Source organism: Athene noctua, chromosome 1, assembly GCF_965140245.1.
Source record: "Athene noctua chromosome 1, bAthNoc1.hap1.1, whole genome shotgun sequence".
Lineage (NCBI taxonomy): Eukaryota > Metazoa > Chordata > Aves > Strigiformes > Strigidae > Athene > Athene noctua.
Window position 1 is genome coordinate 101,305 of NC_134037.1, and position 26,874 is coordinate 128,178.

At 46.8% G+C, this 26,874-nt stretch overlaps 1 protein-coding gene across 2 annotated transcripts; it reads right to left on the bottom strand.

Annotated features, from left to right (window-relative positions):
* Positions 1–2,392: 2,392 nt before the first annotated feature.
* GPN1 (GPN-loop GTPase 1) lies at positions 2,393–26,812 on the bottom strand. 2 transcript variants are annotated; one of them, XM_074895096.1, is made up of 14 exons: positions 26,624–26,812; positions 26,434–26,527; positions 25,399–25,438; positions 23,779–23,845; positions 23,020–23,057; positions 22,409–22,487; positions 22,219–22,313; positions 13,614–13,659; positions 11,449–11,595; positions 8,881–8,963; positions 6,245–6,284; positions 5,451–5,533; positions 4,839–4,966; positions 2,393–2,952 (listed from the first exon to the last, which is right to left on the bottom strand). In XM_074895096.1, exons 1-14 carry the CDS (start codon positions 26,714–26,716, stop codon positions 2,861–2,863), a joined length of 1,125 nt encoding a protein of 374 aa, XP_074751197.1. In that variant the 5' UTR covers positions 26,717–26,812; the 3' UTR covers positions 2,393–2,860. The 2 variants fall into 2 exon arrangements, with proteins under 2 accessions (XP_074751197.1, XP_074751191.1); XM_074895090.1 differs by having other exon boundaries at positions 4,839–4,946; positions 5,443–5,533; positions 26,624–26,806.
* Positions 26,813–26,874: the final 62 nt, after the last annotated feature.

The following is a 26,874-nucleotide window of genomic DNA, read 5'->3' on the forward strand; positions in this document are numbered from 1 at the left end:
AAGGGGCCTGCAGGTCCCTGCAGAGGCAGAACGGCTGCAAGTTGTGCCGGAGCCGTTTCGCTCTTTCTCTCTGGCCGTTACGTCCCAGCAGCCAGCAGACGGGTCCGCAGGCACCGCGTGAGCCCTGCTGCTTGTGGAGCAACAGGCACTAGAAAGCAGCGGTGAAGGACAAGGACGGCCCATCAGGATGGTGGCAAGAACAAGGAGAGCCTGAAGCATCAGCTGGGCAGGGCTGGCAACTAACCCTGTGTCGTTGTTCGGGCCCAGCTGGACTCTGAGCACCACACAACCACTCACTCACAGCCCCCACCAGCGGGACAGGAGAGAACGGGAAGGGGAAGGGAGAAAACTCGTGGGTTGAGATAGAAACTCAATAATTTAAATTAAAAGACAAAACCAGCACGGAGGACGAGAACCGCTTTTGCCCTGCGTAGCGTTCCGGGCAGCAGGTAGAACCAGGCAGAGAATTCCCGGCTAGCAGCTTCCCTGTGGCGGGGAAGTGCAAACGTACACGTTTTCGGCCGAAAACGCGTTTTCCGGCGAAAACGCACACCACGGCTCTTTCTCGTCCTCCGTGCTTGCTTTTTCTCACTCACCTTGTGTGGGGGAGCAAAACCTCATGGGGGGGGGGGGGGGGGGGGGGCAGGGGGGGTCTGCGGGGGGGGGGGGGGGGGGGGGCAGGGGGGGTCTGCATGTGGGGGCACATGGTGGGGGTGACCCGCACCAGGGGGTCCCCCCGGGATAACCCGCAGCAGATCACTCACCTGGGACAACCCCAACAGATGATCCACTCCGGAGAACTGACCTGCCCCGGATAATCCACACCAGAGAACCCCCAGCACTGCCCCTCAAACAGCCGGCCTCTCACCCCAAACTGGGTCTGGGGGGGTTTTTGGCTTTTCTCTAATACAAAAATTTGGGGGTTTTGCTTTTCCAAAATACCCCATTTTGGGTTTTTTTCAGCACTTCTCCATAACATCAAAATTGGTGATTTTTGGATTTGTGCATGAAAATGGTGGGGTTTCTGCTCTCCAGCTGCACAAATCCAGACAGGTTTAGCTTTCCCAGAAGCCCCAAACTGAAGGTTTTTTTCCAAAAACACCTGGGTTTTTTTTCTTCCCATTGCAGACCCACAATCAGGGTGCTTGGGGTATTTTGGTGCCGTGGCAGCGACACAGGGCGGGCCCCGCTGTCAGGGGGTTAACAGCCGGCAGGCAAACCTGGCCCAGGGGAACCTGTCAAGCCTCAGGAGATGCCTACAACAACACATCTGAAAAACAAAACCCCAAATCCTGTTCCAACATATTGAAAAAATAACAGAGAAGAAAGTTCCATTGGAATAAGGGTCAGGATGGCAGTGGAGCTCGGGGAGGAAGGACTCTGTGTGAACAGGTCAGCTCCACAGACAACACACCCTGGCAAGGCCGGAGCGATCTCAACTCCCCAAGTCACCCACGAGGCCAAGCAATACGACCCTGAGCACACCCTGCCCATAAAAGCAAACGCTCTTGCTGCTGTCGGAATGTCTCGTCCTGTCCTTACAGCAGGGCTGCAGGGAGGGAGCCCTGTGAGGTGCAGGACGAGGCCGCACCGCCACCAGAAGCTACGGCTAACGGATCCGCCGCAACAGCCACGGCCCTTGTGCTGCTGCTGCACATCCTGCTGCTGGGTCAGTGACATCAGGAGTGAAGTGTAAAACTTTAAAGAGTAAAACAAAAAGTAAAGAACAAAGCTCAGTCCTTTGCTCTTTAGTATAAAGGTGGACATACGCTTATAGCAGTGTTTTTATTAGGTGTGTAAGTATTTGATTTTCCTTTTGCATTCCCTGAACTCGCACAGCTGTGAGCTGATGCCATTAGACTGTCTGTCTCCAAAATACACTTACCACCTGACGAGGGGTTTGGCGTGTTCCGGAATTAGGAGGGACATCTGGTCAGCTGCACCGCCCAAGAGAGACGCTGCTGAGCTGCCAACAGACCCCCCTGCCACCCTGCGCATGGCACCACCCATGGGCTGGGGGGGGGCCAGCAGCAGCTACACCTGGTGGTGCCACCGGGAATGTCTCCTCTGGTCTCTGCATCCTGTCTACACCCTGTGAGCACTCTGCCACAGAAAGGCTTTTGTTCTACGTTACCTACAGCTCCTTGCAGGCAGCACACTGCCATGCACACTGCAGTTCTCAGCCTAATCAAGCCAGATTCTTTTTGACACTTTCCCTTCCAGGAACCTTCTTTACACCCAAGATGTTCACAGGAGGCAGCTGCACTGTGTCTGTGGAATGTAATTAAGATGCACTTGCTGTGCATCTGTGGAGGTGGGCTGTAAGCACAGAAAAAAAAAAGTCTCACATTAGAAAGGTGAAATGACATTTCCTGCTACTAAGCATCACACATTTGTTAGTACATAAAATACATTTAATTAAAACCAAACCATCAAACACTAGATTGGTGAAGTTTCACACGCAGCGGAGATTTCATTTGTGTCCTGGCTGCAGCAGACACCTCTCTGCACAAGGTGAACAGAAGCCAATTTTGGAGACCAGTAAGTACTCTAGATGCTAACGCTCTCAGAGCTCAAAATTCAAGCTCCCAACAGGCACACCTAAAGAATCTGGAGCAAAACAAAGTGCCATCTGGTCCCTTCAGCTTCAGGAAGTCACCGTGGCAGATGGCCAAATGCGCAGTCAGTTGGGTACAACACCTTCAACTCGCATGACCAACAGTTACTGAAGGAAGGAAGATTTTATATCACAGGAAGCTGTTCACAGACTTCACGCACGGTTCCATGCAAGATTCTTTATGCTGTTCCTTTACTTTTAACTCCATTACAAGGGACTCCAAATCCTCTACTTCTGAAGGACTCATTCATTTGGGTTGCTTCTTCTCTGGTATTTCACCCGTGTCTCTTGCATAAAGTTTCTGAAGGCTGGTTCTTCATGACTCTCCTCAGTAACTGGGGAAACAAACCCACAGTTCAGCACTATTTCAGCACTTGTTCTACTGGTGTTAGTAAAGAAAGTGTTGTGGTTTGAACTCGGCCAGTAGCCAGTCAGCACATCGCCAGTCATTTACTCCCCACCTTGCCCCATGAAGTAGGGAAGGGATAAAAAAAGAGAAATTTGTAGGTTGAAATTAAAAAAAAAAAAAAAAAATTAGATTAGTAATAGTAGCAAAACAACAGTAACAAAAGTAAGTCCAAACAGGTAATATACAATGCAGTTACTCAGCAGGTACACAGCGTACCCCAGCAGCGACCCTGACCACAACAAACATCCGACCAGGCTGACAGGGAAAATGGAAACGAGAGAGCACATCTCCTTCAGATACTGAGCATCACGACATCATGTGATGTGGAATACTCCAGTGACCAGCCCTCCAGCTGTGCTCCCTCTCAGCCCAAGGAAAAGTTAACTATCCTGGCCAAAACCAGGACAGAAAGCTAGAGTCAGGCTAGTCAGAGCAACACATAAAGTCTGTTTGATCTCCAACTTCATTACAAGGCAAAAGAAATAAATGATCCTAAAAATCAATGGAACAGGGAAATACTGAAGATTAAGTCTGTGAGCTATATAAAAGAAAAAAAAATTAAAATCATACACTGTGAGAAGTTAGAAGATTGCTCCAAGACACAGGAAAAGAAAAGAGTCAGGGACAGAAACTGTAAGGCCAAAAAGATGATGAAACACACTGCTGTCACTTCCCACTCAGAGGAGGGAGACAAGTGACTCAGATTCATAAATCCCCAACGGAGTGGACAGCAGTGAGACAAGTCCCAAAGTCCAGACATCTGTTAACTTCCCACGATGTACTAATTGGGCACACGATAACTGGCTGAGTATATAACGAGTTGTGGCAAGCAACCCAGTGTGCCTTGTGTTGCTTAATGCAGTGAAGGGAAAGGGGGAAAGGGAAGGGGGGCGATGGAGGGAACAGAGGGACAGAGATCACTGCTCTGGGTTCCTGCCTCGACCCCTCCAGCGAGGGTTCCAGGAGGCATCTGCCTTCTTCACTTCACCCTCTGAGCCCCTCTCCTCGCCCCCCCTCAGGTTATACCCCCTCTCCTTGGGTCCATCCCCATGGTCGACCCACACACCTACTGTCCCATGGGTGGGGAGGGGGTCAGGTGTTCCCTGGGCTGATGTAATTAGCATGAGCTCGTTAGTCTCCGTTAGCACATTCGGGTGTTCACTTTACCACCCCTCCCTGGATGAGGAAGCCAAGGTCACTGCCCGGACAGACGCCCCTTGAGACCTGAGCAGGTGCCCCGGAGCAGAACCGTCCTGTCCCCACAGGGCTCCCTGCCCCTCCAGCTGCCTCCGGTGTTACTGGGGCAGCTGATCAGCCCCGGCCTCCCCCCGCCCCAGGACTGGAGTTTCATTCCTTGGGAGTGTTTGAGACGGTCTCAGCTCGGAGGCCTCCACCCCCCGCTGTCCTTCAGCTCTCGCTCAGGCTGTTTCTCAGGCCGTGTTTCTCACAGGAATGTTTCCATCAGGACCTGTTTTTACAAGTCTCTCACAGCTGTGTTAATCAGATCCTGAGGTCACTGCATGCTCCCAGCACAGTAAGTTGTCTGGTTTATGCATGTTACACATCTATTAAAGATAATTACTGGAATAGAAAATTTACAGTTGAACTTTCACAAAGGTTAGAGAGTGGTATCACTGGACTAAGCATTGCAGCTGGGCTTCTGCTACAGATTCAGACACGAGTATTTAGGTGACTGGATGTTTGCTTGTCTCCTAGGCTCTCATTAGAGTCCATCCTGTTAATAAGATACGTAAGGTTCTCCCCAACTAGACAGGCAGCTTTTAGACCAGATCAGATCCCTCATTCCCTTACCTTCATGGTCAATGTCATCGGTATCACTCTCCCTCTCTTCTTCCTCATCAAGAGTTCCTCGTGTTAGGATCAGCTCAGAGGGACTCATTACAGAAGCATCATCAGGCCCTTGAAGGGAAGAGGAATGGCTATACACAAAATCACAGGCTAACGAGCGAGCGCGTTAGCTCCTGCCTGGACAATTTCTATTTGCACATAAACACAATAGTTAATTCCTGCCCTAAAGGGACAGAAAGCTGTTCCTGGATTCCAAAGAGAGAGGACAGACTGCATCAGCACCATACTCAACCTCATATAAGGCAACAGTTAAACCACCAGCAGAGCCCTCTCATATTCTAATTTGACTGTTTTACCTTTTCTAGTCCTTCATTTCTAGTACATCCACTGCTTTTTCTACGCAGCAGGGTTCCTTCTGCTCATGTCTGACTGACACACAGAAGAGCCAAGTCTGAACCATCCCACAGGAACTAAAGCCCCACTCCTCTTTATTAACATGAAGCTGCTTTCATGTTTTTGCTGGGAAGACAGAAAAGCACTGTATGACTTCTCAAGGCAGACCCTTCAGACAACTTCTGCTGTAAACACAATCTTCCTAGTGAGATACCTGCAAGCGTGTTGCCCTGCATACACACGCTGCCCATGTCCTTCCACAAGTGTTCCAGCTGCTCTCTCTTTTCTTTGTTTTGAGCTTTCTCCTGTAGGTACAAAGTTACACGTGGATTCTGAGTACGTTTAAAACATCAATAGAAGAACAATCTCACTCAATACCAGCAGTCTGACCCCCAGCCAGAAAGCAGAAGTCTGTAAACTGGTCTTACATTACAACTAAGGTTACACAGAACTTTTGGACCATCATGGAAAACAACCTCCAGCACAACGGACTTCAATAACATTTTCAGTAGCATCAGGAAGCCAAACTCAGTGAAGTTGTGCCAGCAAAGAACTGTCCTGTGGACAGCCAGAACTCAAGGTGGGCAGAACTACTGATTCTGGTACTGCAGTTCAGTCTTTGCTATGGCCCAAGTCAAAACAGTATGCTTGACTGGTGCAGAAAGATACAGTGACATTCTCAACAAATCACTTTGGGAAGTTATTTTTTAAAAAGTCTCTATCTTTCTGAATGGAAGATAGAAAATATTTCTCAATTACTTTCTCACAATTTGCCCAAATAATTAGCACTAAAAAAGTGAGCAACATCTGTTTTACAAAACATTTTTATTTTTGTGAAGATATGCTCCACCAAATCTATGGAAGAAAACACATGGTGAGCCTCAGGATAGGAGTTTTTCCACAATGAGCATGAGTAGTAAATGAAATGTCAGATTCTCACAACACAGAGGCAATTGTGTGCATAAAAGTGACCCCAAGATACACTGTTCAGGTATACAATAGTTAAAAATACTTACCAGTGTTTTTCTCAGACGCTCGTATTCTGGACGATATTCTCTGGAAAGATAAATAAAGTGCATTCAGTCTAAACACATGAATTATATTAAGTACAGATCATCGTGGAGCCTTGTTTCTAACCAAAAAAGTTTTCATAGAATCACAGCATGGTTTGGGCTGCAAGGGACCTTAAAGCCTCTCCAGTGCCAGCCCCTGCCCCGGGCAGGGCCACCTTCCACCAGCCCAGGTTGCCCAAAGCCCTGTCCAACCTGGCCTTGAGCCCTTCCAGGGAGGGGGCAGCCACAGCTCCTCTGGGCAGCCTGTGCCAGGGCCTCACCACCATTTCTTCCTTACATCCAACCTGAATCTCCCCTCTGTCAGTTTAAAACCATTGCCCTTTGTCCCATCACTGCAGCTCCTGATGACGAGTCCCTCCCCCCTTTCCTGCAGGCCCTTTAAGTGCTGGAAGGTGGCTCTAAGGTCTCCCTGGAGCCTTCTCTAGGCTTTTATGTGTGTGGGACACCTCAGAAAGACTAATGGTACTTTTTACCCAGATTTGAATTCTGAAACCAATGGATGCAAAATAAGTGAATATACTTCATTAAAACAGCAAACTTTTCTCACACCATCTTCTTGGATAAGAAATTAAACCAGCTCGACTGAGACAGTCATTTCACTGCTGTACCTAATCAGCACATCTATCACTTTCCTCTAGTCACCAACATGACTTTCTCCGTCAGTACCTGTGCCTCAATGGGATCTTGTACAGAAACTGTTCATAGACTTACAGACTAATGTACCACTATGGGACCTTCGAAATGTTTCTTTAATGAAGTAAGGATAAAGCGGATATGGATACCCAAAGAATCATGGAATGGTTTCAGTTGTAAGAGAACTTCGAAGATCATCTGGTCTAATGTCCCCTTCCACAGGCAGGGACATCTTTCACCAGATCAGGTTGCTCGAAGCCCCGTCCAGCCTGACCTTGAACACTCCCAATGATGGAGCATCCACAGCTGCTCTGGGCAACCTGCTCCAGTGTCTCACCATCCTCATCATAAAAATTTCTCCCTTTTGTCCAATCTAACCCTACCCTCTTTCAGTTTAAAGCCACTGTCCCTTATCCTGTCACTACAGGCCTTGGTAGAAAGTCTCTCTCTGTCTTATAAACCCCCTTTGAATACAGAAAGGTGCAGTAAGGTCTCCCTGAAGCCTTCTCTTCTCCAGGCTGAACAGCCCCAACTCTCTCAGCCTGTCTTCACAGCAGAGGTGTTCCAACCCTCTGATTGTTTCTGTGGCCTCCTGTGACCCCGCTCTAACAGGTCCGTGTCTTTCCTGTACCGTGGGCCAGAGCTAGACCCAGTGCTCCAGGCAGGGTACCACGAGAGCAGAGCAGAGTGTCAGAATCCCCCTCCTTGACCTGCTGGCCAGGCTGCTTCTGATGCAGCCCAGCATACATCACCCTTCTGGGCTGCAAACACAAGAAACCTTTTAACTAGAGTTTCATTATGTAGGCAGTGTATCCCACAATAATTGTTGGGTTATGTGGTAAAACTCCTCAGCACCTCCAAAGAGCACAGAGACACATTTGGAAGGGGGAAGCACAAATAATACCCTGCCCAGACACTCCCAGGCCCACCACAGGAGCACTGTCAAACCATCAAAGCCATTCTCGAGAAGCCCAGAGGAACACAGGGGCACGTGGCAGGCAGGGAATCCAAACCAAGGGCTCGGAGCAAGGGACACCTACTCCAGCTGGCCCAGGAGAACTACAAGCCCCGTGGTCTGGGCATTAAACCCATCACCAGGGCTCGCCAGGAGCCCTCCGGGTCACCTCGCGGGCACAGAGGGGTGGCTGCCCAGGGCTGCGGGACACATTATGGGATGCAGGGAAAGAGCACTCACGGAAAGCGCAGGATTTATTAGAGGATGCTTAGGGGAGCAACCAAAGGTGAAAAAAGGGAGGGATTTAGAAGATTTGGGGAGTAACAACTGTGGGAAACAGAGAGATAAAAGAATAAATGAGTCTATTTATGCACATCTGCACGTAAGCAGAGTCTAGGCAGTATGCAGACCTGCAGGCATAGCCAGGCCAGACTAATCAGACCTGGGATCATGAAGCTGTAGCAGCTTCTCTCCAGCTATCCAATCCAGCATCATATATTCTCCTCTAACAATAATCTATGTTCTGGTTTATGTATTTCCAAGTGATCCAAGTTACTGGATTTGCTTTCTAATGTTATAGAGCAGCCTGGCAGTATTGCACAGGGAGGAATCCAGTAAGGAGCATATTCTCAGAGAATTAATTTAATTTCAACTTCCTCATCTATTCAGTCTGTCAAGCTGATCTGCTAACTTCCTGAGGACAATTCAAATCCTGATCATTGTACTGAATCAGAGAAAAAAAATACTTCAAAGATGTGCTGGCACAGACAACTTTTACTTTTTCGCTGAACAGTTAGCACAAAAATTCACCACTGAACAGTTCCCTTTGACTGCTGCTTTTTATACTGACTCTTGTACTTACATTTATTAGAAACCCTAGACTACCTTGGCTGTGAGAACTGAATAGTCCTTCAAATCAAAGGAGCGAGCTCATGAATCAGTAATTTCAGCAAATATTCACTGAGTCAGGGACCAACAGTTATCACCTTACCTCTCATACTCATCTACAGCTTTAGAAAGCTGGACAAAAAAGTCATCCAGTCCTGTGCCAAGCACAGCAGAAACACCAACCACCTGGAAAAGAGAAACATATACCAGAACTGAAGAGTAACCAAACCAAGTTTTCAGGTAACTGATGGATGATCAGAGCTGAAAAGACTAAGCAGTATCTTAAAACCCAACAAAAAACAAGCCACCAAACAAACACACACCTAAACAAAAAAAAAAAAAAAAAGGGGGGACTCTAATGATCCCCATTTAATCGTTACAGTGGCATAAGAAACAGATTTTACCATGGGGCAGGTAGCAACAGTTAAAGAAAACCTGACTCCACCCATCTTTGTACCTTCAATCTCAATACACCACAAAAAACATAGTTAAGAAAATACAATGCCTAACCATAATGAACAAGATAGGGCAATTCAAAAGGAAGACCAAGCCTTTCTTCTGTCTACTTGGTTATTGTTAATAATCCAGGTTCTCATTCTGAACCTAGGACTATAAGTGATTGGTGTGACTGCTGCACTATCAGTGTACTAGAACCACAGAGCAAAGCAGCCCACAGGAACTGACCTTCCACCTCTGAAGTTTTAACACTTTGCATTTAGCTGCAGCACATTTCAAAAGGCACCCAATCCAACCACAGAACAGCAAGAGATGGAGAACTGAATCAGTTACTATGGCAATACATTCAAAATGCACATCTGCTTTCCAATTGCAACTTGTCTGTCATTACAGTTCTGGCTATTTGTTCTGCTTTTATTAAATCAATTATCTAAAAATATCTTTAATTAAGACTATTACTAGCCAGTACTTGTTGACCCTTAGGAATCTTACATCCTCTAATGAAAATTCTCCCTCTTTTTCATCAGCAAGACAGTCTTAACTACTCACTTTCAAATGTAAGACTTTTTCCAACACAGCCTTGCATTTTATCAATATACAGTAAATACACAGACAATCAAGCATTCCAAAGGATTTTAAGCATTACCCTGGGCACTGTGCCAATATACACTAATATTTATACTCTCATTGTACTTAAGTACCCTCTCCACATGTCGTGCTTCCCAGCCTACTATTCTAAGAGGTTTGACATGCATACAAACAGTTCATTAGCAAATAAGGACCAGGAAATACTTTAATCCTGTAGATGGCACCACTACAATATGTTTTGAAATACTGTGTATTGTTCCACATAGGGCACTTACTGTGTTTTTGCTAAATTATCACTGTATTAATAGAATCACTTATTTTCATGCCCCTCTTGTAATATCCAAAAAGCAAATAGTTTGTGGGTTCTTAAGTAAAAGCTGATGAAAAAACACATTTAGCTGAACTCTTTCAGCACACACCATGGGATCATTAACATCCTCCAGTGTATAGTGCTTTCAGAGAAAGCAAATGGAGTTATCCTCTCAAAACCTGGTAAGTGGAAAAAACCCACTTTTTCTTGTGTCAGCAAACATACAGGATTTTTGAGATTCTTTCCCTTCTTCCTACATAGTAAATTGCCCAAGTGTACTTGACATTTTCAGACAAGAAGAATTCTCTCAGACAGGAGACACTGCAACACAGAACACCGCCTCTTACCAGCCTATCTTCTCTTTCTTCTGGTGATTAATCACAACTTAGCATTAATGATTCGGGCTGCCAATCACTATGACAAGCAACTGGTTACTTTATCTTCAAACCAGCAAATCCTCAACCCCAATGCAAGGCTGGTCAACAGACTGCAGTTCAAAAGGGTAGTGCAAAGCCCTTTTACAGAAGGACAGAGTAGATGAGGTTGGGAGATACCTCTGAAGATCATCTAGTCCAACCCCTCCTGCTCAAAAAGCAGGATTAACTAGTGCGATGGTTTTAAGCCCTGCCAGGACCGGAGACCACGTTGCTGTTGTCCCTCCCCCACCCTCAGCCAGTCAGGCTGGAAGTGAGGCACAAACCCCAGGTTAAAATAAGAAGAAATTTAATACAACAGTGTAATAAGCAATCTGAACAACAACAGTAGCAATGATAACAACAATAAACAGCAATAACAGTGAACAAGACAATATACAGAGAAATACCACAATGGATACAGACAGCCCTGTGCTTCCCGCGACCAAAGCCACAAAGGAAAAAGTTCCCCCGCTCCTGCGCCCGGACCTGACGTCAGCATGGTATGAATAACTGTCTGGAGATCCCTTCCCCCTCTCTGCTGGGGAAACTTAACCCTATCCTAGCTGAACCAGGACAACTAGACCAGGTTCTTCAAGATCTCGTCTAAGCATATTTTGAGTATCTCCAAAGACGGAGACTCCAGAAACTGTGGACTATCTGTTCCAGTCTTCAATCAGTAAAATTACAGTAATTTTTTTGCCCTCTTCTGTTTAAACCCAGTTCCCTGTATTTCACTTTGTGTCTACTGCCTCTTGTCCTTTCACTGGGCACCACCGCAAAGAGCTGCCTCCCTCTTCCTTACATCCTCCCAGCAGGTATTTACATACATCAGTAATATTCTCCTTGAGCTTTCTCTTCTCAAGGCTTTTATGAGAGGTAGTAAAAAAAGGAAGATTCTTACCTTCAGTGAACTGTAAAATTCATCCAACACTAGACTCATAGAACGAGTCAGGTTACTGACATAGGATGTCTCCTGATTCAGGGCATCCTGGAAAGTCTCAAAGTCCTGCATCCATTCTACTGCAAAGCTGTGGTCAATTATGTCAGTCTGGAAGGAAAAGAGAAAATTTTCAGACGTAATAATGATGAATTCTTAGCCTTAGGCTGTTAAGTGGACAAATAAAAAAAAAAAACTGTTTTAAACATACTTTCAAAATATTCAGCCCTGGTCTGAAGTCTTCCAAGCTCTGTTTTTATCAAACCAACTACCTGAATAGAGGAAGAGAAGACAAACAACCCCTATCCCAGTTTTAAGAAAGCATGTTTAAGGAAACAATTGCAAGTCTAAAGGCTTCTATGGTTTACCAGAAAGGGGCACCTAAAAATTGCATACTGTATAAGAAAGTTTAAGTTGTAAATATTGGATCGTGTGACTGAGGCCAGACAAGAACAGTGCTCACTGAAGGTCCCATCCTTCCTTGATTGGCTGGGGGTCAGGGGGGCAAGGGCACCATTTCCATTCGGGCAACAGCCTACAGAACCTTTATGAAAAGTGACCTGAAGTTATAATCTAACTCAGTGCAAGATGCTGAACACAAACAGGTGAGATGGTTCCATAATTTTACATGGATTAGCACACAGACTATTAAAGAGTTTTATAAACATCTCTTACCACACTTATTATCACAATATACAGGTGTTTAAAAATCTGATACATTTAATCTCCCAGCACCAACGGGAAGGAGGAAAATAGGTAAAGAAAGTGCTGCCTAGCATTACTCAAGAGATTTAAGACCCTGAATCCACCAAGGGTCAAACCTGACTAGAGTTAGCTTGATTAAATTCTATAAATATAATCAAATCAATTCCATGATTTTTTTTCCTCTGAAAATCTTAACATTCCTTAAATGTATGTGTTTGTTACAGTACACATATCAGTTCCTTGGCATTTGTCCATTCTTATAAAGAGTCAACTTTAAAATGCTTGTCAAAAATCCTCGACTTTACTTTTTAACAAAGGCTAAACATCTGATCAAAACAAAGTTTAAAGTTATGAATCCCATGCCTTGGGCCTACCTTTCCTTACATATACTGATGAAGTCCCATTTATTTAAGTCTTAAAAAAAATATTTTTTCTTAAGAGGGAATGATTTCTCTACCTCGTACCTTTTTTCTACTGAAAAAGCTTAACAGCTTGTTTTAAAATTACTCTCTAGAGTTAGAAAGAAAACAGTGTACAAAAACTTGCTAAGTAAGGAAGCAGATACCAGAGACACACATGGTTTGGGTCCCTGGGAAGACACAGGCAGCTGGAATACATCAGGCACTAGTCCTGTCTGGCTGGTGGGAGGTAACACTCCCTAAGCATAGGTTTCTAGAGGGAGTGTAGGGGACAGACGTGTGTACACACACAAAGCTTGTCATGCTGGGGAGCAACTCCTTGAATGCAAAGGATGTCTGTGGGGAAAGGGAAGAGTACTCACACCAAAAATCTAATGGGATTCTTTTAATATGTGAAATTGTTATGTTTAAATAGGTGGCTAGCTGTTAAGTTCAAAAGCATTGCTTTAAGGCTACAAGTACCTTACACAGCAGTGGAAGTGTACCCTTAGGCTGGGAAGTATCTGCTTTCTGGCAAATAGTGGCATATATTTAGTGTCACTGATTGGAACCAAGCACCTTTTGTTAAATTCTGCCTGCTACAACATATGGGAAACCTTCCTCAAAACAGGCAGGTGATATACAACTCCCACTGTGAGTCACTGGCCTGCTGCTGAGTAGAAATAGTTAATGATTAACACAATTGTTGTGAGGAAGCAGGGGACATTCCGTAATGAACTTACCCTTACGTTACAAAGTTAAGTTTCCCTACAGCCTAGGGTTAAGGTGAAAAACATTCTTGAAATTGTCAGTACCATCTCTAACTTGAATGTTTGGGTGTGACTGCCCATCCCTGATTCTTGTTGTGCACGTGTATACCAGATTAAACACCCCTCAGCCTGGAGCTCCCTCCCAGTCTCTCTCTTCTAGAAAATCTATTACTGTAGTAAGACAAAGACACTACAGCAAAGCAAGCTAAACAGAATAATGTTCCACTAGGACATAGAAACCATAGCTTTAACTTACTTTGTTCATGACAACAATGAAAGGTAGCTTTGTCTTGTACAGGATACTGGCGGGGGTGGAAAACAAAACAAAAAACACAAACAAATTAAAAATTAATTTAAATCTCACTAGAATGGAAAGCAAATCAAGCTTAAGGCAGACAAGACTTGTGCAAAACTGAATACATTTGACTTCAAAAGACAATAATTTTCCTCTGCATCAACTAGAAGGTAATTTCCACCCACATTCTGCTTAGCATAGTTGAACAAAATGTCCCCCCAACGTGTAAGCACATACCTGTAAGATATAAAATGTCCTTCCACACACCCAGTTGGTTTTGATTACTATTTTCTATGACTCTCAGAACCCAGTTTTTAACTCTCTCTCTGCATTTTCTAATTATTTTGATTCAAACCTTAGGTTCTGAGGTATTATTTGTGAATTGAAGAAGGAATTCAAATAACATATATAAAGCAAAACTACCTTGAAACACGAGCTTAGATACTCGTTTCACTGTATATATTCTAGCATCTTTTTCTCAACACTAATGTCAGAAAATGCAGCATGTAATAAGACGTTTTGCATACTCCTATCACAGTGATGTAGCTTTTGACCTTGGTACAAGGATTGATATGTTTTCTGAACTTTTTACCACATTTACCATGAATTATGACAGCTCTAGACAAGCTGATCTTTATTTAGTCTGTGGTTTAACATGAAAGAAAACAGATAAATCCACATACAAGGAGGAATACAATAAACCAAGAACTCCATACTATGCCAAGCTCCAAACAGATCTGAAGAATCACCGGAGGTATCAGTAATATTAAAAAATTCTCTGTTTACAAGAAGAAGCTTAAACTAGGCTATCTGGATACATCTTAGACAAATAATTTTATAAGCAACAGGCAGTGCGTTAGATCTGATGTAACTTGCATTCATCACACTAAGGTACCATTTAATTCTTTCAGCGTGAGTTTCGGTCCAGTGACCTCCAGATGTCCATTGGCACCTAAATTATTTTGCTTATCCAATGGGAAAACCATCAAGACAGAGAATAACCGAAATAGCAGATTAAATGGTTATGAGCCATCAAAGTGGACTTGCAGCCCAGACAGCCAACTGTATGCTGGGCTGCATCAGAAGCAGCCTGGCCAGCAGGTCGAGGGGGGGGATTCTGACCCTCTGCTCTTGTGCAGGTTTAAGCCCCGCCGGGACCGGAGAGCACGTTGCCGTTGCCCCTTCCCCACCCGCAGCCGGTCGGGCTGGAAGTTAAGCACAGACCCCGGGCTGAAATACGAAGAAATTTAATACAACAGTGATAGAACAATCTGAACAACAACAGTATCAATGGTAACAACAATAAACAGCAATAACAATGAACAAGACAAACAATATACAGAGAAATACCGCTAGCTGGTCACGGAGAAAAAAAAGTTCTCGCCACCAAGCCCGCCAAAGAGCAAGGTAAAAAAAAAAGTTCCACCCCTGGACCTGACGCCAGCATGGTATGGATAACCCAGCTGGAGATCCCTTCCCCCTCTCTCTCTCTGCTGGGGAAACCTAACCCTATCCTAGCTGAACCAGGACATAATCCACCCCTTTATTCTATACCATCTGCATCATGCCCAGTTGCCATTTAGCAGTTAACAATAACAAAGTAATAATTTACACAGGCACAGCATATTTTACGGCATGTTCTCACCCAGAATCAAGTCCCCCTGTGGTACGCATCGGACCTCCCCACTGTCCTGCATCACCCACCAGGTGCACCCAGGTCCTTGGGCAAAAGCAATCCCGTGGATGGGTTTGCCTTTACCTTTGCCTGGCGCAGGACTAAACCAGACCATTTTTCCCAATATATTCCTCATGCGCACCACAGGGACTTTATCCCCATCTACAGCACGTGGAGGTCTCGACTGAGCCGGGCCAGATCGACTGGCAGACCCTCTTGTGTTGACCAGCCAGGTGGCCTTTGCTAGATGCATGTCCCAGTCTTTGAAGGTCCCACCTCCCAGTGCTTTCAGTGTGGTTTTTAACAGTCCATTGTAGCACTCGATCTTCCCAGAGGCTGGTGTGTGGTAGGGGATATGGTAGACCCACTTGATGCCGTGTTCTTCTGCCCAGGCATTTATGAGGTTGTTTCGGAAGTGGGTCACGTTGTCTGACTCAATTCTCTCTGGGGTGCCGTGTTGCCACAGGACTTGGGTCTCAAGGCCCAGGATGGTGTTCTGGGCGGTGGCGTGGGGTGCTGGGTAAGCTTCCAGCCATCCAGTGGTTACTTCCACCATTGTGAGCACGTGGCGCTTCCTGTGGCAGGTCTGTGGCAGTGTGATGTAGTCGATCTGCCAGGCCTCTCCATATCTATATTTCAGCCATTGCTCTCCATTTCAGTGGGGCTTCACCCGCTTGGCATGTTTGATTGTAGCACACGTCTCACATCCGTGGATGATCTCTGCAATGGTGTCAGTAGTAAGGTCCACCCCTCGATCTCGAGCCCACCTGTATGTTGCATCCCTACCTTGGTGGCCCGAGGTCTCATGGGCCCACCGAGCTATGAACGGTTCACCTTTGCGCTGCCAGTCCAAGTCTACCTGAGCCACTCTGATCTTAGCAGCTTGGTCTGCCTGCTGATTGTGTCGATGTTCATCAGTGGCCCGACTCTTGGGTACATGGGCATCCACATGGCACACCTTCACAATGAGGTTTTCCACACGGGCTGCAATGTCCTGCCATACTTCAGCAGCCCAGACGGTTTTACCCTTACATTGCCAGTTGTTCTGCCTCCATTGCTGCAGCCATTTCCACAGGGTATTCGCCACTGCCCACGAGTCGGTGTAGAGGTAGAGCCTTGGCCACTTTTCCTGCTCAGCAATATCCAAAGCAAGCTGAAGGGCTTTCACCTCTGCGAACTGGCTCGATTCACCCTGTCCCTCAGCAGCTTCAGTGACCCGTCGTGTGGGACTCCATACAGCAGCCTTCCACCGTTGATGTTTTCCCCCAATACAACAAGACCCATCAGTGAACAGGGCATATCGCTTCTCCTCATCCGGCAGCTTGTTATATGGTGGGGCCTCCTTAGCACGTGTCACCTCCTGTTCTGGTGACATCCCGGAATCTTTGCTCTCTGGCCAGTTCATGATCACCTCTAGTATCCCTGGGCAGCTGGGGTTCCCTATTCGAGCCCGTTGTGTTATCAACGCAACCCATTTACTCCACGTGGCATCGGTTGCATGATGCGTGGAGGACTTTCCTTTGAACATCCACCCCAGCACCAGCAGTCGGGGTGCCAGGAGGAGCTGTGTTTTAGTGCCAACCACTTCTGAGGCAGCCCGAACTCCTTTGTACGCTGCCAGTATCTCCTTCTCAGTTGGTGTATAATTAGCTTCAGAGCCTTTGTATCCCCGGCTCCAAAAGCCCAGAGGTCGGCCTCGGGTCTCCCCAGATGCTCTCTGCCAGAGGCTCCAGGTAGGGCCATTCTCCCCGGCTGCGGTGTAGAGCATGTTCTTAACCTCCTGCCCTTCCCGGACTGGCCCGAAGGCTACTGCTTGGGCAATCTCCCGTTTAATCTGTTCAAAGGATTGTTGTTGCTCAGGGCCCCATTCAAAATCGTTCTTCTTCCAGGTTACGTGGTAGAGAGGGCTCACAATCAGGCTGTAGTTCGGGATGTGCATCCTCCAGAACCCCGCAGCACCCAGGAAAGACTGAGTCTCCTTCTTAGAGGTTGGTGGGGCCATGGCTGTTATCTTATTTATCACCTCCATTGGGATGTGGCGACGCCCATCTTGCCATTTTATCCCTAGGAATTGAATTTCCCTTGCAGGCCCCTTAACTTTCTTTTGCTTAATGGCAAAGCCGGCCTTCAGGAGGATTTCAATTATCTTCTTCCCTTTCACAAAGACTTCCTCGGCTGTGTCCCCCCATACAATGATGTCATCAATATACTGCAGGTGTTCTGGAGCCCCACGTTTCTCCAGTGCAGTATGGACCAGTCCGTGGCAAATGGTGGAGCTGTGGTTCCACCCCTGGGGCAATTGATTCCAGGTGTACTGGATGCCTCTCCAAGTGAACGCAAACTGTGGCCTGCACTCTGGCGCTATGGGAATGGAGAAGAACGCGTTAGCAATGTCAATCGTGGTGTACCACTTGGCTGCCTTCGACTCCAGTTCATACTGGAGCTCTAGCATGTCCAGCACTGCAGCACTCATTGCTGGCGTAACTTCATTCAGGCCATGGTAGTCCACAGTTAGCCTCCATTCACCATTAGGCTTTCTCACTGGCCATATAGGGCTGTTGAAGGGTGAGTGAGTTTTGCTGATCACCTTCTGGCTTTCTAGTTGGCAGATCAGCTGATGGATGGGGACCAGGGAATCTCGGTTGGTGCGGTACTGCCGCCAGTGCACCGTCCTGGTAGCAATCGGCACTCGCTGCTCCTCAATCTTAAGCCGCCCCACCACTGAGGGATCCTCTGAGAGGCCGGGTAAGGTGGACAACTGTTCAACCTCCTCCAGGGCAGCTACACCAAAAGCCCACCGGTACCCTTTTGGGTCTCTGAAGTGCCCTCTCCTGAGATAGTCTGTGCCCAGGATGCACGGGGCATCTGGGCCAGTCACAACGGGGTGCTTATGCCAGTCCTTCCCAGTCAGGCTCACTGCAGCTTCCAGTAGGGTCAGCTGTTGGGATCCCCCTGTCACTCCGGAGATGCAGATGGATTCAACCCCACTGTAGCTCGATGGCATCAGGGTGCACTGTGTGCCAGTGTCCACCAAAGCCTTATACTCTTGTGGGTCTGACGTGCCAGGCCATCAGATTCACACTGTCCAGTAAATCCGATTATCCCTTTCCTCCACCTGGCTGGAGGCAGGGCCCCTCTAATCCTGCTCATCATCACTCACTTCTTGCAGGAACTATTTACTGGTCCCCTCAAGAGGGTCAGACATAACGTTCACCATTCTGTTCCGCCTGGGGGATTTCTGACTGGACACTGGAGCTGCACTCTTCTTGGAGGACTCCCCTTTTGTGATGGTCTTCCCTTTCAGCTGCTCTACTCATGCAGCTAGGGCGGCAGTGGGCTGTCCATCCCACCTCCTCATGTTTTCTCCATGGTTGCGGAGGAAAAACCACAGGGTGCCTCGTGGTGTGTACCTTCTGCTGCCTTTCTCTTGGGTGGGGAAACGTTTACTTCTAATGGCTGAGACATCAGCCTGTGCAGGTGAAACGTAGGACATGTCCTCTCCCATTTTCTGGACCCTCTGAGACAGTTCCTCCACAGCTGAGTCCCAGGAATGTTGAGATGAGGGGAGATTTCCCTCATATTGTCAGAGCTTGCCAGCCACTCCATCCACTGTTAGAGTGTGGGTGTCTGTCCACCAGGACACTATTGCCAATGCTTTCGAGTGTGCTTCTGGTGCACTCTTCAGGAACTTTCGCCACATCAGGTGTGTGCAAGGGGCCTGATCTGGGTCCATGGGTGACCGTTCATTATTCAGATCACCATAGATCATCTCAAACACAGCCAGTTCCCTGAGGTTCTGGATGCCTTTCTCAATGCTGGTCCATTTGCCTAGCTGACGTAAGATATCACCCTTGTAGGGGTGCCTCTCCCTTACACTGAGCAGGAGTCACTTCCAAAGGCTGAGGGTTTGAGTCTGTTTCCCTATTTCCCTATCAATGCCAGCATCCTTGGCCAAAGATCCCAGCTGCCTAGCCTCTCTCCCCTCCATCTCAAAAGCACTGGCTCCATTGTCCCAGCATCGGAGCAGCCAGGTGCAAATCTGCTCGCCTCCCAGGCGGCCGAAATCTCTCCGCACATCTCGCAGCTCAGTCGGGGACAGAGATCAGACCTCTGGTCCTTCCTCCCCCTGATGGGCCTGGCTCATCCTCATCCCTCACTCTGCGAACTGACTTTCTGGTATATTTTGTTTTCTGTATCGGGGCAACTGACACTGGCACTGGCTGGTTCTCTGGCTCAGTCTGTGTGCTGGTGGAGGCGACTGAGACTGGCTCTGCCTGTGCCCCCGGTTCAGATATTGTTTGTGTGGGCTTTTCTTCCCCTTGAGGGCAGTGGTTGGTATTAAAGAGGACACGGTATGCATGGGCAAGTCCCCAACACACTGCAGTGATTTGTGTCTCCTGGGTTTTGGCAGCTTGGTAACACACCCTTTCTAGGCACTCCATCAGCTTATCGGGGCTCTGCATTTGCTCAGGAGTGAAGTTCCAAAGCATTGGGGGTGCCCACCGACTCAGGCCTTTGCCCATCTTTTCCCACATCCCTTGCCACTCACTATTATCTGACCTCGGGGCAGGTTTCCGGGCACGGCTATTGTCAGAGAAATACCATATGGCCAAAACCGAAATCAGGCAGACATTCAGAAGGCACTGTGCCACAATCACAGTGGCCTGCAGGCTCCAAGAATAATTGAACCTCCCCAAAGCCGAGAGGATCTCTTCCCCTGGCTCACCCACAGAGGGGGTGAGACCCCTAACAAAAGCCCAAACGGCAAACAGGTACCGGCCCGCCCCCACGCACAGCGATACAAAGGCAGCATAAGCATTCAATAGCCAGTATAACAACATAAGACCTTTTATACATTTTCCACCGATAACAAACGCCACCAGAGGGATCATAAGCTGGATATAAGGAGTAATCCAGCCCCACCACACAAACAAGTGGGCCAGCATCACAAACATTTTCTTATCAAACAAATACAAACAAAAAAATTACACCCAACAGATTTGCTCTATCACACTCTGGTCAGGGTCTGTCCCTTTTTATTCTTATTCCGTGCCCCACGTTGGGCGCCAATTACGAAATGTGCAGGTTTAAGCCCCGCCGGGACCGGAGAGCACGTTGCCGTTGCCCCTCCCCCACCCGCAGCCGGTCGGGCTGGAAGTTAAGCACAGACCCCGGGCTGAAATAAGAAGAAATTTAATACAACAGAGTGATAGAACAATCTGAACAACAACAGTATCAATGGTAACAACAATAAACAGCAATAACAATGAACAAGACAAACAATATACAGAGAAATACCGCTAGCTGGTCACGGAGAAAAAAAAAGTTCTCGCCACCGAGCCTGCCAAAGAGCAAGGTAAAAAAAAAAGGTTCCGCCCCTGGACCTGACGCCAGCATGGTATGGATAACCCGGCTGGAGATCCCTTCCCCCTCTCTCTCTGCTGGGGAAACCTAACCCTATCCTAGCTGAACCAGGACAGCTCTGCTCTCGTGGTACCCTGCCTGGAGCACTGGGTCCAGCTCTGGCCCACGGTACAGGAAAGACACGGACCTGTTAGAGCGGGGTCACAGGAGGCCACAGAAACAATCAGAGGGCTGGAACACCTCTGCTGTGAAGACAGGCTGAGAGAGTTGGGGCTGTTCAGCCTGGAGAAGAAAAGGCTTCAGGGAGACCTTTGTGAGAGACGACTTGTAAAAACAGGCCTGTGAGAAACACGGCCTGAGAAACAGCCTGAGCGAGAGCTGAAGGACAGCGGGGGGTGGAGGCCTCCGAGCTGAGACCGTCTCAAACACTCCCAAGGAATGAAACTCCAGTCCCGGGGCGGGGGGAGGCCGGGGCTGATCAGCTGCCCCAGTAACACCGGAGGCAGCTGGAGGGGCAGGGAGCCCTGTGGGGACAGGACGGTTCTGCTCCGGGGCACCTGCTCAGGTCTCAAGGGGCGTCTGTCCGGGCAGTGACCTTGGCTTCCTCATCCAGGGAGGGGTGGTAAAGTGAACACCCGAATGTGCTAACGGAGACTAACGAGCTCATGCTAATTACATCAGCCCAGGGAACATCTGACCCCTCCCCACCCATGGGACAGTAGGTGTGTGGGTCGACCATGGGGATGGACCCAAGGAGAGGGGGTATAACCTGAGGGGGGGCGAGGAGAGGGGCTCAGAGGGTGAAGTGAAGAAGGCAGATGCCTCCTGGAACCCTCGCTGGAGGGGTCGAGGCAGGAACCCAGAGCAGTGATCTCTGTCCCTCTGTTCCCTCCATCGCCCCCCTTCCCTTTCCCCCTTTCCCTTCACTGCATTAAGCAACACAAGGCACACTGGGTTGCTTGCCACAACTCGTTATATACTCAGTCAATTGTTATGTATCCAGTTATTATATTGTGGGAAGTTAACAGATGTCTGGACTTTGGGACTTGTCTCACTGCTGTCCACTCCGTTGGGGATTTATGAATCTGAGTCACTTGTCTCCCTCCTCTGAGTGGGATGTGACAATCTTATTGTGGCCTTTCTGTATTCAAAGGGGGCTTATAAGACAGAGACTTTCTACCAAGGCCTGTAGTGATAGTATAAGGGACAATGGCTTTAAACTGAAAGAGGGTAGGGTTAGATTGGACAAAAGGGAGAAATTTTTATGATGAGGATGGTGAGACACTGGAGCAGGTTGCCCAGAGCAGCTGTGGATGCTCCATCATTGGGAGTGTTCAAGGTCAGGCTGGACGGGGCTTCGAGCAACCTGATCTGGTGAAAGATGTCCCTGCCTGTGGAAGGGGAGGTGGACTAGGTAATCTTGAAAGGTCCGTTTCAAGCCAAACCATTCCATGATTTCCCTCCAAAGTAAGCATCAAAGAGTCACAACAGTCAAAGCAGATGGACTGCATTTTCAGCTTTTCTTACCTGCAGGCATACAACATGTTGGACATAAAGGTGATAGGGTTAGTACTGCGAGAGGTGTCCATCACATAAACAACCACCGAAGGGAAAGAGGAAGCCTGGAAACACAAAGTGAAAGATATTTTTTTATGTTAGAAGTACGTGCTCTTCAACAGCCATTTCATTCACACAGCCTCACACAGAAAACACTTACCAAGGCCTCAGTTATGATGGTTCCTGACGCTGACCAGGTGAACACCTCAATTTGCCCTGGTGTGTCAATAATAACATACCTGGTAAGAGGTCACCCCAGACAGACAATAAGGGAAAATCAGTTATACACAAGGTCCTGTTCTGACTAGATTACTGCAAGCACATAACGGCAAATCACGTGATTATTCTGTCACAGATCAGAAAAGCTTCTCTCAAACAGTGACAAGATTTGTGGGCGTGCCTGAAAATTTCTTGTGCGAATTTTGTAACTAAGAAGCGCATATCGTGTTCAGATTCTATTAAAGCTGAAGGCACCAATTTGACAGACCGTTCTGCAAACTCTTCAGAAGAATTAACTGTTGCCTAATTGAACAGTGCATGATTAAAAAATGACAGTCTAATGGAAGACAAGAAAAGCAGAACTGGAATCAGCAGACATTTCTTCGATGTATCCAAAGAAAGTCTAGTTTATCTAATTCTACACCGTTTTCCATACAAAATTTATACCAAGGCTGAAAAACAACTAGAAAACATGCAGAGAACCTTTTTGGGATTTCAAATGATTTTCCAACACTGATCCCAGAAAAGTAGAACTTGGTAGAATTTACTCACTTGGATGCATTTTGTCTTTTTTCAATAAACTTCATCACCTGATTGAACGAGAAGGAATATACTTTGTATTTAGGCTCACAACAGGAAACTTTCATAATCATTTCATAACAGAAACTACATTATCTTGCACAGCTGCACGTATGCATCAACTGAAGATTAAAGCCTCTAAGCTTTTCAACGTGTGAAGATGCCCTACCAAGGAAGGGTGGAAAATGCTCAGACACTGCATAGGTCAAGGACAATCTTGATTCTGTCTGCGTTCAAGTACCTGGCTAAAGAAATGGCATAACAAATGCAGCTGTTCCCCCCCTTTTCACGAAGAGGTTGTGCATGGTCTCTCGCTTAAGTTCCACCTCAGCACTGATTCAGCATTATGACTTAAGAGCAGTCCATCACCAAATAACCCTAGGAAAACTGAACTTGCTTCCAGAAGTGAGCTTCCCAACTTCAAAATCACAGCATTCACGTGAAAGACCTCACAGCTAATGTGGTCCCACAGAACAGGTATGTACAGAGACTAAAGAACATTCTGTACACATGGCTTTTAAATTTTACTTTTAAAAAAGCTGAAAAACTGGAATCTCTCAAATGAAAGCTAATGCATTTTGGCTGCTTTGTAAAGCACATGGCTCTGTACAAAAGAACACTAACTCCAAAGACGTATTAGGGGGCTCACCAAATGCAGTGCGCTCTGAGACTCCAAACACACAAAAACCCCACAGCCCCCCAGCACAGCGTCACGTAGGAACAACCTCGTACCTGATCAAACCTTGTAGCAAAGAGATTGAGAGAGGTCACGATCCCACCATTTGGGCCCAGTCCGTATCTACAAGCTTCATTTAGGAAAGCAGATGCTTATGCATGTTAAATATCCTGCAGCAAGAGACAGCACCCCTAATGTACAATTAAGTAATTAAGTGATGCAGTAGCACAACAAACACGAAGTGGTCTCTCTCTTGCCCAAACACATCTGACCGACAAAAGGAAAAGGGGCTGTAGCTTCCCCTTGCCATTATTCAAGCATTATCATTATGCTTGGACTAGATGATCTTCAAGGTCTTTTCCAACCTAGGTGATTCTGTGATTCTGGACAAAGAGAAAATATACGTACGTGTATACATCAAAGCTATCGTTGTTTTTTCAAAAACATTTACAACACAGCCCATAACTTGGAATTTAACAATGTCCTGAATGCACCTAATTTTAAGCATTTATACTTCAAAAGGTAATTAATTAAAAGATTTCTTGCACAAATGCATTTCAGCAGAATTTAAATGATAATGGGAATCAATACTGTAAAGATACTTGAAGCATCAGCTTGAAGATGAAGATTTCTAAATCCATTTTTATGCATAAAGATCTGTATGCAAATTATGTTCAAAGAAACAAAGATTTTTAGTTTTTTTAAAACTGTCTAAGAACCAGCACTGATTCATCCGTACATACTGCCTTACAGGGCCACTACACGCAATATCCAAACGTGAGGCCAGGGACCCTCCTCAAGCACTATTTAATGAGATGATTAAGCTCCAATAATGGCTAACAGACACAGTAAAGTAAATAATGCACCTACATACCAAATGGAAACCTATACATGGATGTTTTGTTGGTAACTCCAAACCAAACAAAAGACAAAATCAAGAATTCTATCCCCCACCATCTTTATTCCTGTCTAAAATACTAAATTTGTGAGTCACGCTAGCAAGTCAAACCCAAACACTGTCTATTATCTCCATTTGCATAAGCTATTACTTAGGAGACAACCTCCATACCCCTCTGGAAATGCAGTGCAATGTTACTGAACTACAGCCATCAAAATACTGTGCAGCAAGAGCCAACAGTCCAATGTCTTTGAGATTCAGAAAGACAACAATGGTTTATGGTCAAATGACCTGGAAATCATTCTTTTCTCCACCTACTACAGGCAAATAGTAAGTTGCACATTTGTGTATAACAAATAAAATTTGTTATCTAATTTTTATTACAGATAAATTATTTACATATATTTTTTAATATATATAATTTTTAAAACATAGGGAAAAGGCTGCTGGCTTCCACAAAAAAATACAGAAGCTCTTCAAAAGAACAACAATTAAAAAAAATGTGGCAGAGTGCCTATCATTTGTAAAAACATACTCTTAGGCAGAATCACTTTTATCACGGGAAAAAATGACCTAGAGAGTATCAAATCTTGTAGAACATACGCTTCTAACCTCACATGCAAGAAACATGTCAAAAACTTCTGATCTTCAGGTAACATTCCGCATTACTGTGGCCCCCAACAACCCCTGCCCCCTTCACCGCATTGTGTGGAGGTGACAGACTATTTTCACAAAATCTGAGATTCAAAATATCATTACTTAGACAAAAAAAGGATACTGTTTCATGACTTCTTTGTACTTCACAGTGTCTCTGATATCTAGAGGAGGAAGACATATAAATAGTTTTAGGACATCCCTTTTAAAATATCCTGCTTCAATTTGCTGATAGGTGAAAACCCTTCTTTTTCTAGCTAGTCCCATTTTGTCTCAAATCTAGCATTGACACGAAAAATCTCTCAAGTAGATTAAACAAAATCTATTATTAGCTACGCTCTCAACATACATATGAAACCCTATGTGAAACGCCACCAACTGAGGGATTTAACAGTAACTGCTTCAGTTAATTTTTATTTTCAGCTGGCTAACACAGCACATGTACCTAGCTGTACTATTAGAGACCCAGCACTGGAACAGACACCCTGATTATTCATCTGACTTCAATAAAATAACTTTGGTACCCACGCTACCTTTCTTACCTTCTGAAGAGGCAGGCTGACAAACTTCTTAAAGTTTAAGAAACGAGACCCTAATGACTGCTGAGGCCTTTGGAACGACTAAACATAACGTCTTGTCTTATTGTTAAGGTATTTTCTCTAAAATTAACGTCTTTTAAAGTGCTTTAAAGAAGTTGTTCGGTAGTATACGTGACTACTACCACTGTTCTGGATGTAGGAAACCTGGTTGAATCTACTACTGTGTTCATCGCTGACAAAGAAAACAAACCCACGAGAACCCAAACACATCAAATCACACAGATGATGCAAAAAATGTACGAATACAACGGAAGCATGCCTTCGGTCCTAAATATTCAGCTGTTAAGGACTGTTAGAAGAAAGGAGTCAAATTTAAATTTTAAAAAATAAAAAAATCCTTCTTGTGTTTGGACTTGGACAAGCAGCCTAGCCGAATACCTGCCGTAACCCCCTCCTCCCTCCGCGAGGCATACGAAAAGCGGTACACCACAGCCGCCTTCACTTATTTACGGCAAAACACAGTCGCTTTCGGCCGGCGGAGCCCCCAGCGCGCCGCCCGCCGGCCCGGGGCCGCCCCTCGCCGCCCGCCCGGGCCAGGGCCCGGGCCCGGCGGCACTCACCGATGTTGGCGGGGAAGGGCAGGCCGCGCACGGCGGGGTCCAGGTTGATCACGTAGGGCGGGCAGCTCTGCCCGTGCAGGTGGGCCGCGAGGCGCTGAGGAGACACGAGGAGGCGTCAGGCCCCGCTGGACGCGGAGGAAGCGCCGGGGGAGACCGGCGCCTCTCCGCAACGCTCCCCGCCGCCCCTCACCTGCACGAAGGTAGTTTTCCCGGAGCCGGCCATACCCAGCACCAGCACGCACACCGGGGCGGCCGCCGCCAGCCCCTCGCTCGCCGCCGCCATCTTCCCAGCTCCCCCTTGCCCTTCCGGGGCGCGGGGGGCGGCCCTCAGCGCCCCGCCATGACGGGCGCAGGGCCCGGCCGTCGCCCTGCGGCCGCCGGCCCAGCACGCACCGCGGCTCCCCGCGCCGGACGGCCCGCGCGGGGCCCGGGGGCACCCGC

Excerpts from the sequence above, each read along its gene's own strand:
- GPN1 (XM_074895096.1), bottom strand. The coding sequence starts at position 26,716 with ATGGCGGCGGCGAGCGAGGGGCTGGCGGCGGCCGCCCCGGTGTGCGTG. Across the intron at positions 13,660-22,218 it reads AACATGTTGTATGCCTGCAG|TATCCTGTACAAGACAAAGC; the intron begins GTAAGAAAAGCT and ends CACCCCCGCCAG. Across the intron at positions 11,596-13,613 it reads TCATTGTTGTCATGAACAAA|ACTGACATAATTGACCACAG; the intron begins GTAAGTTAAAGC and ends TTTTCCTTCCAG.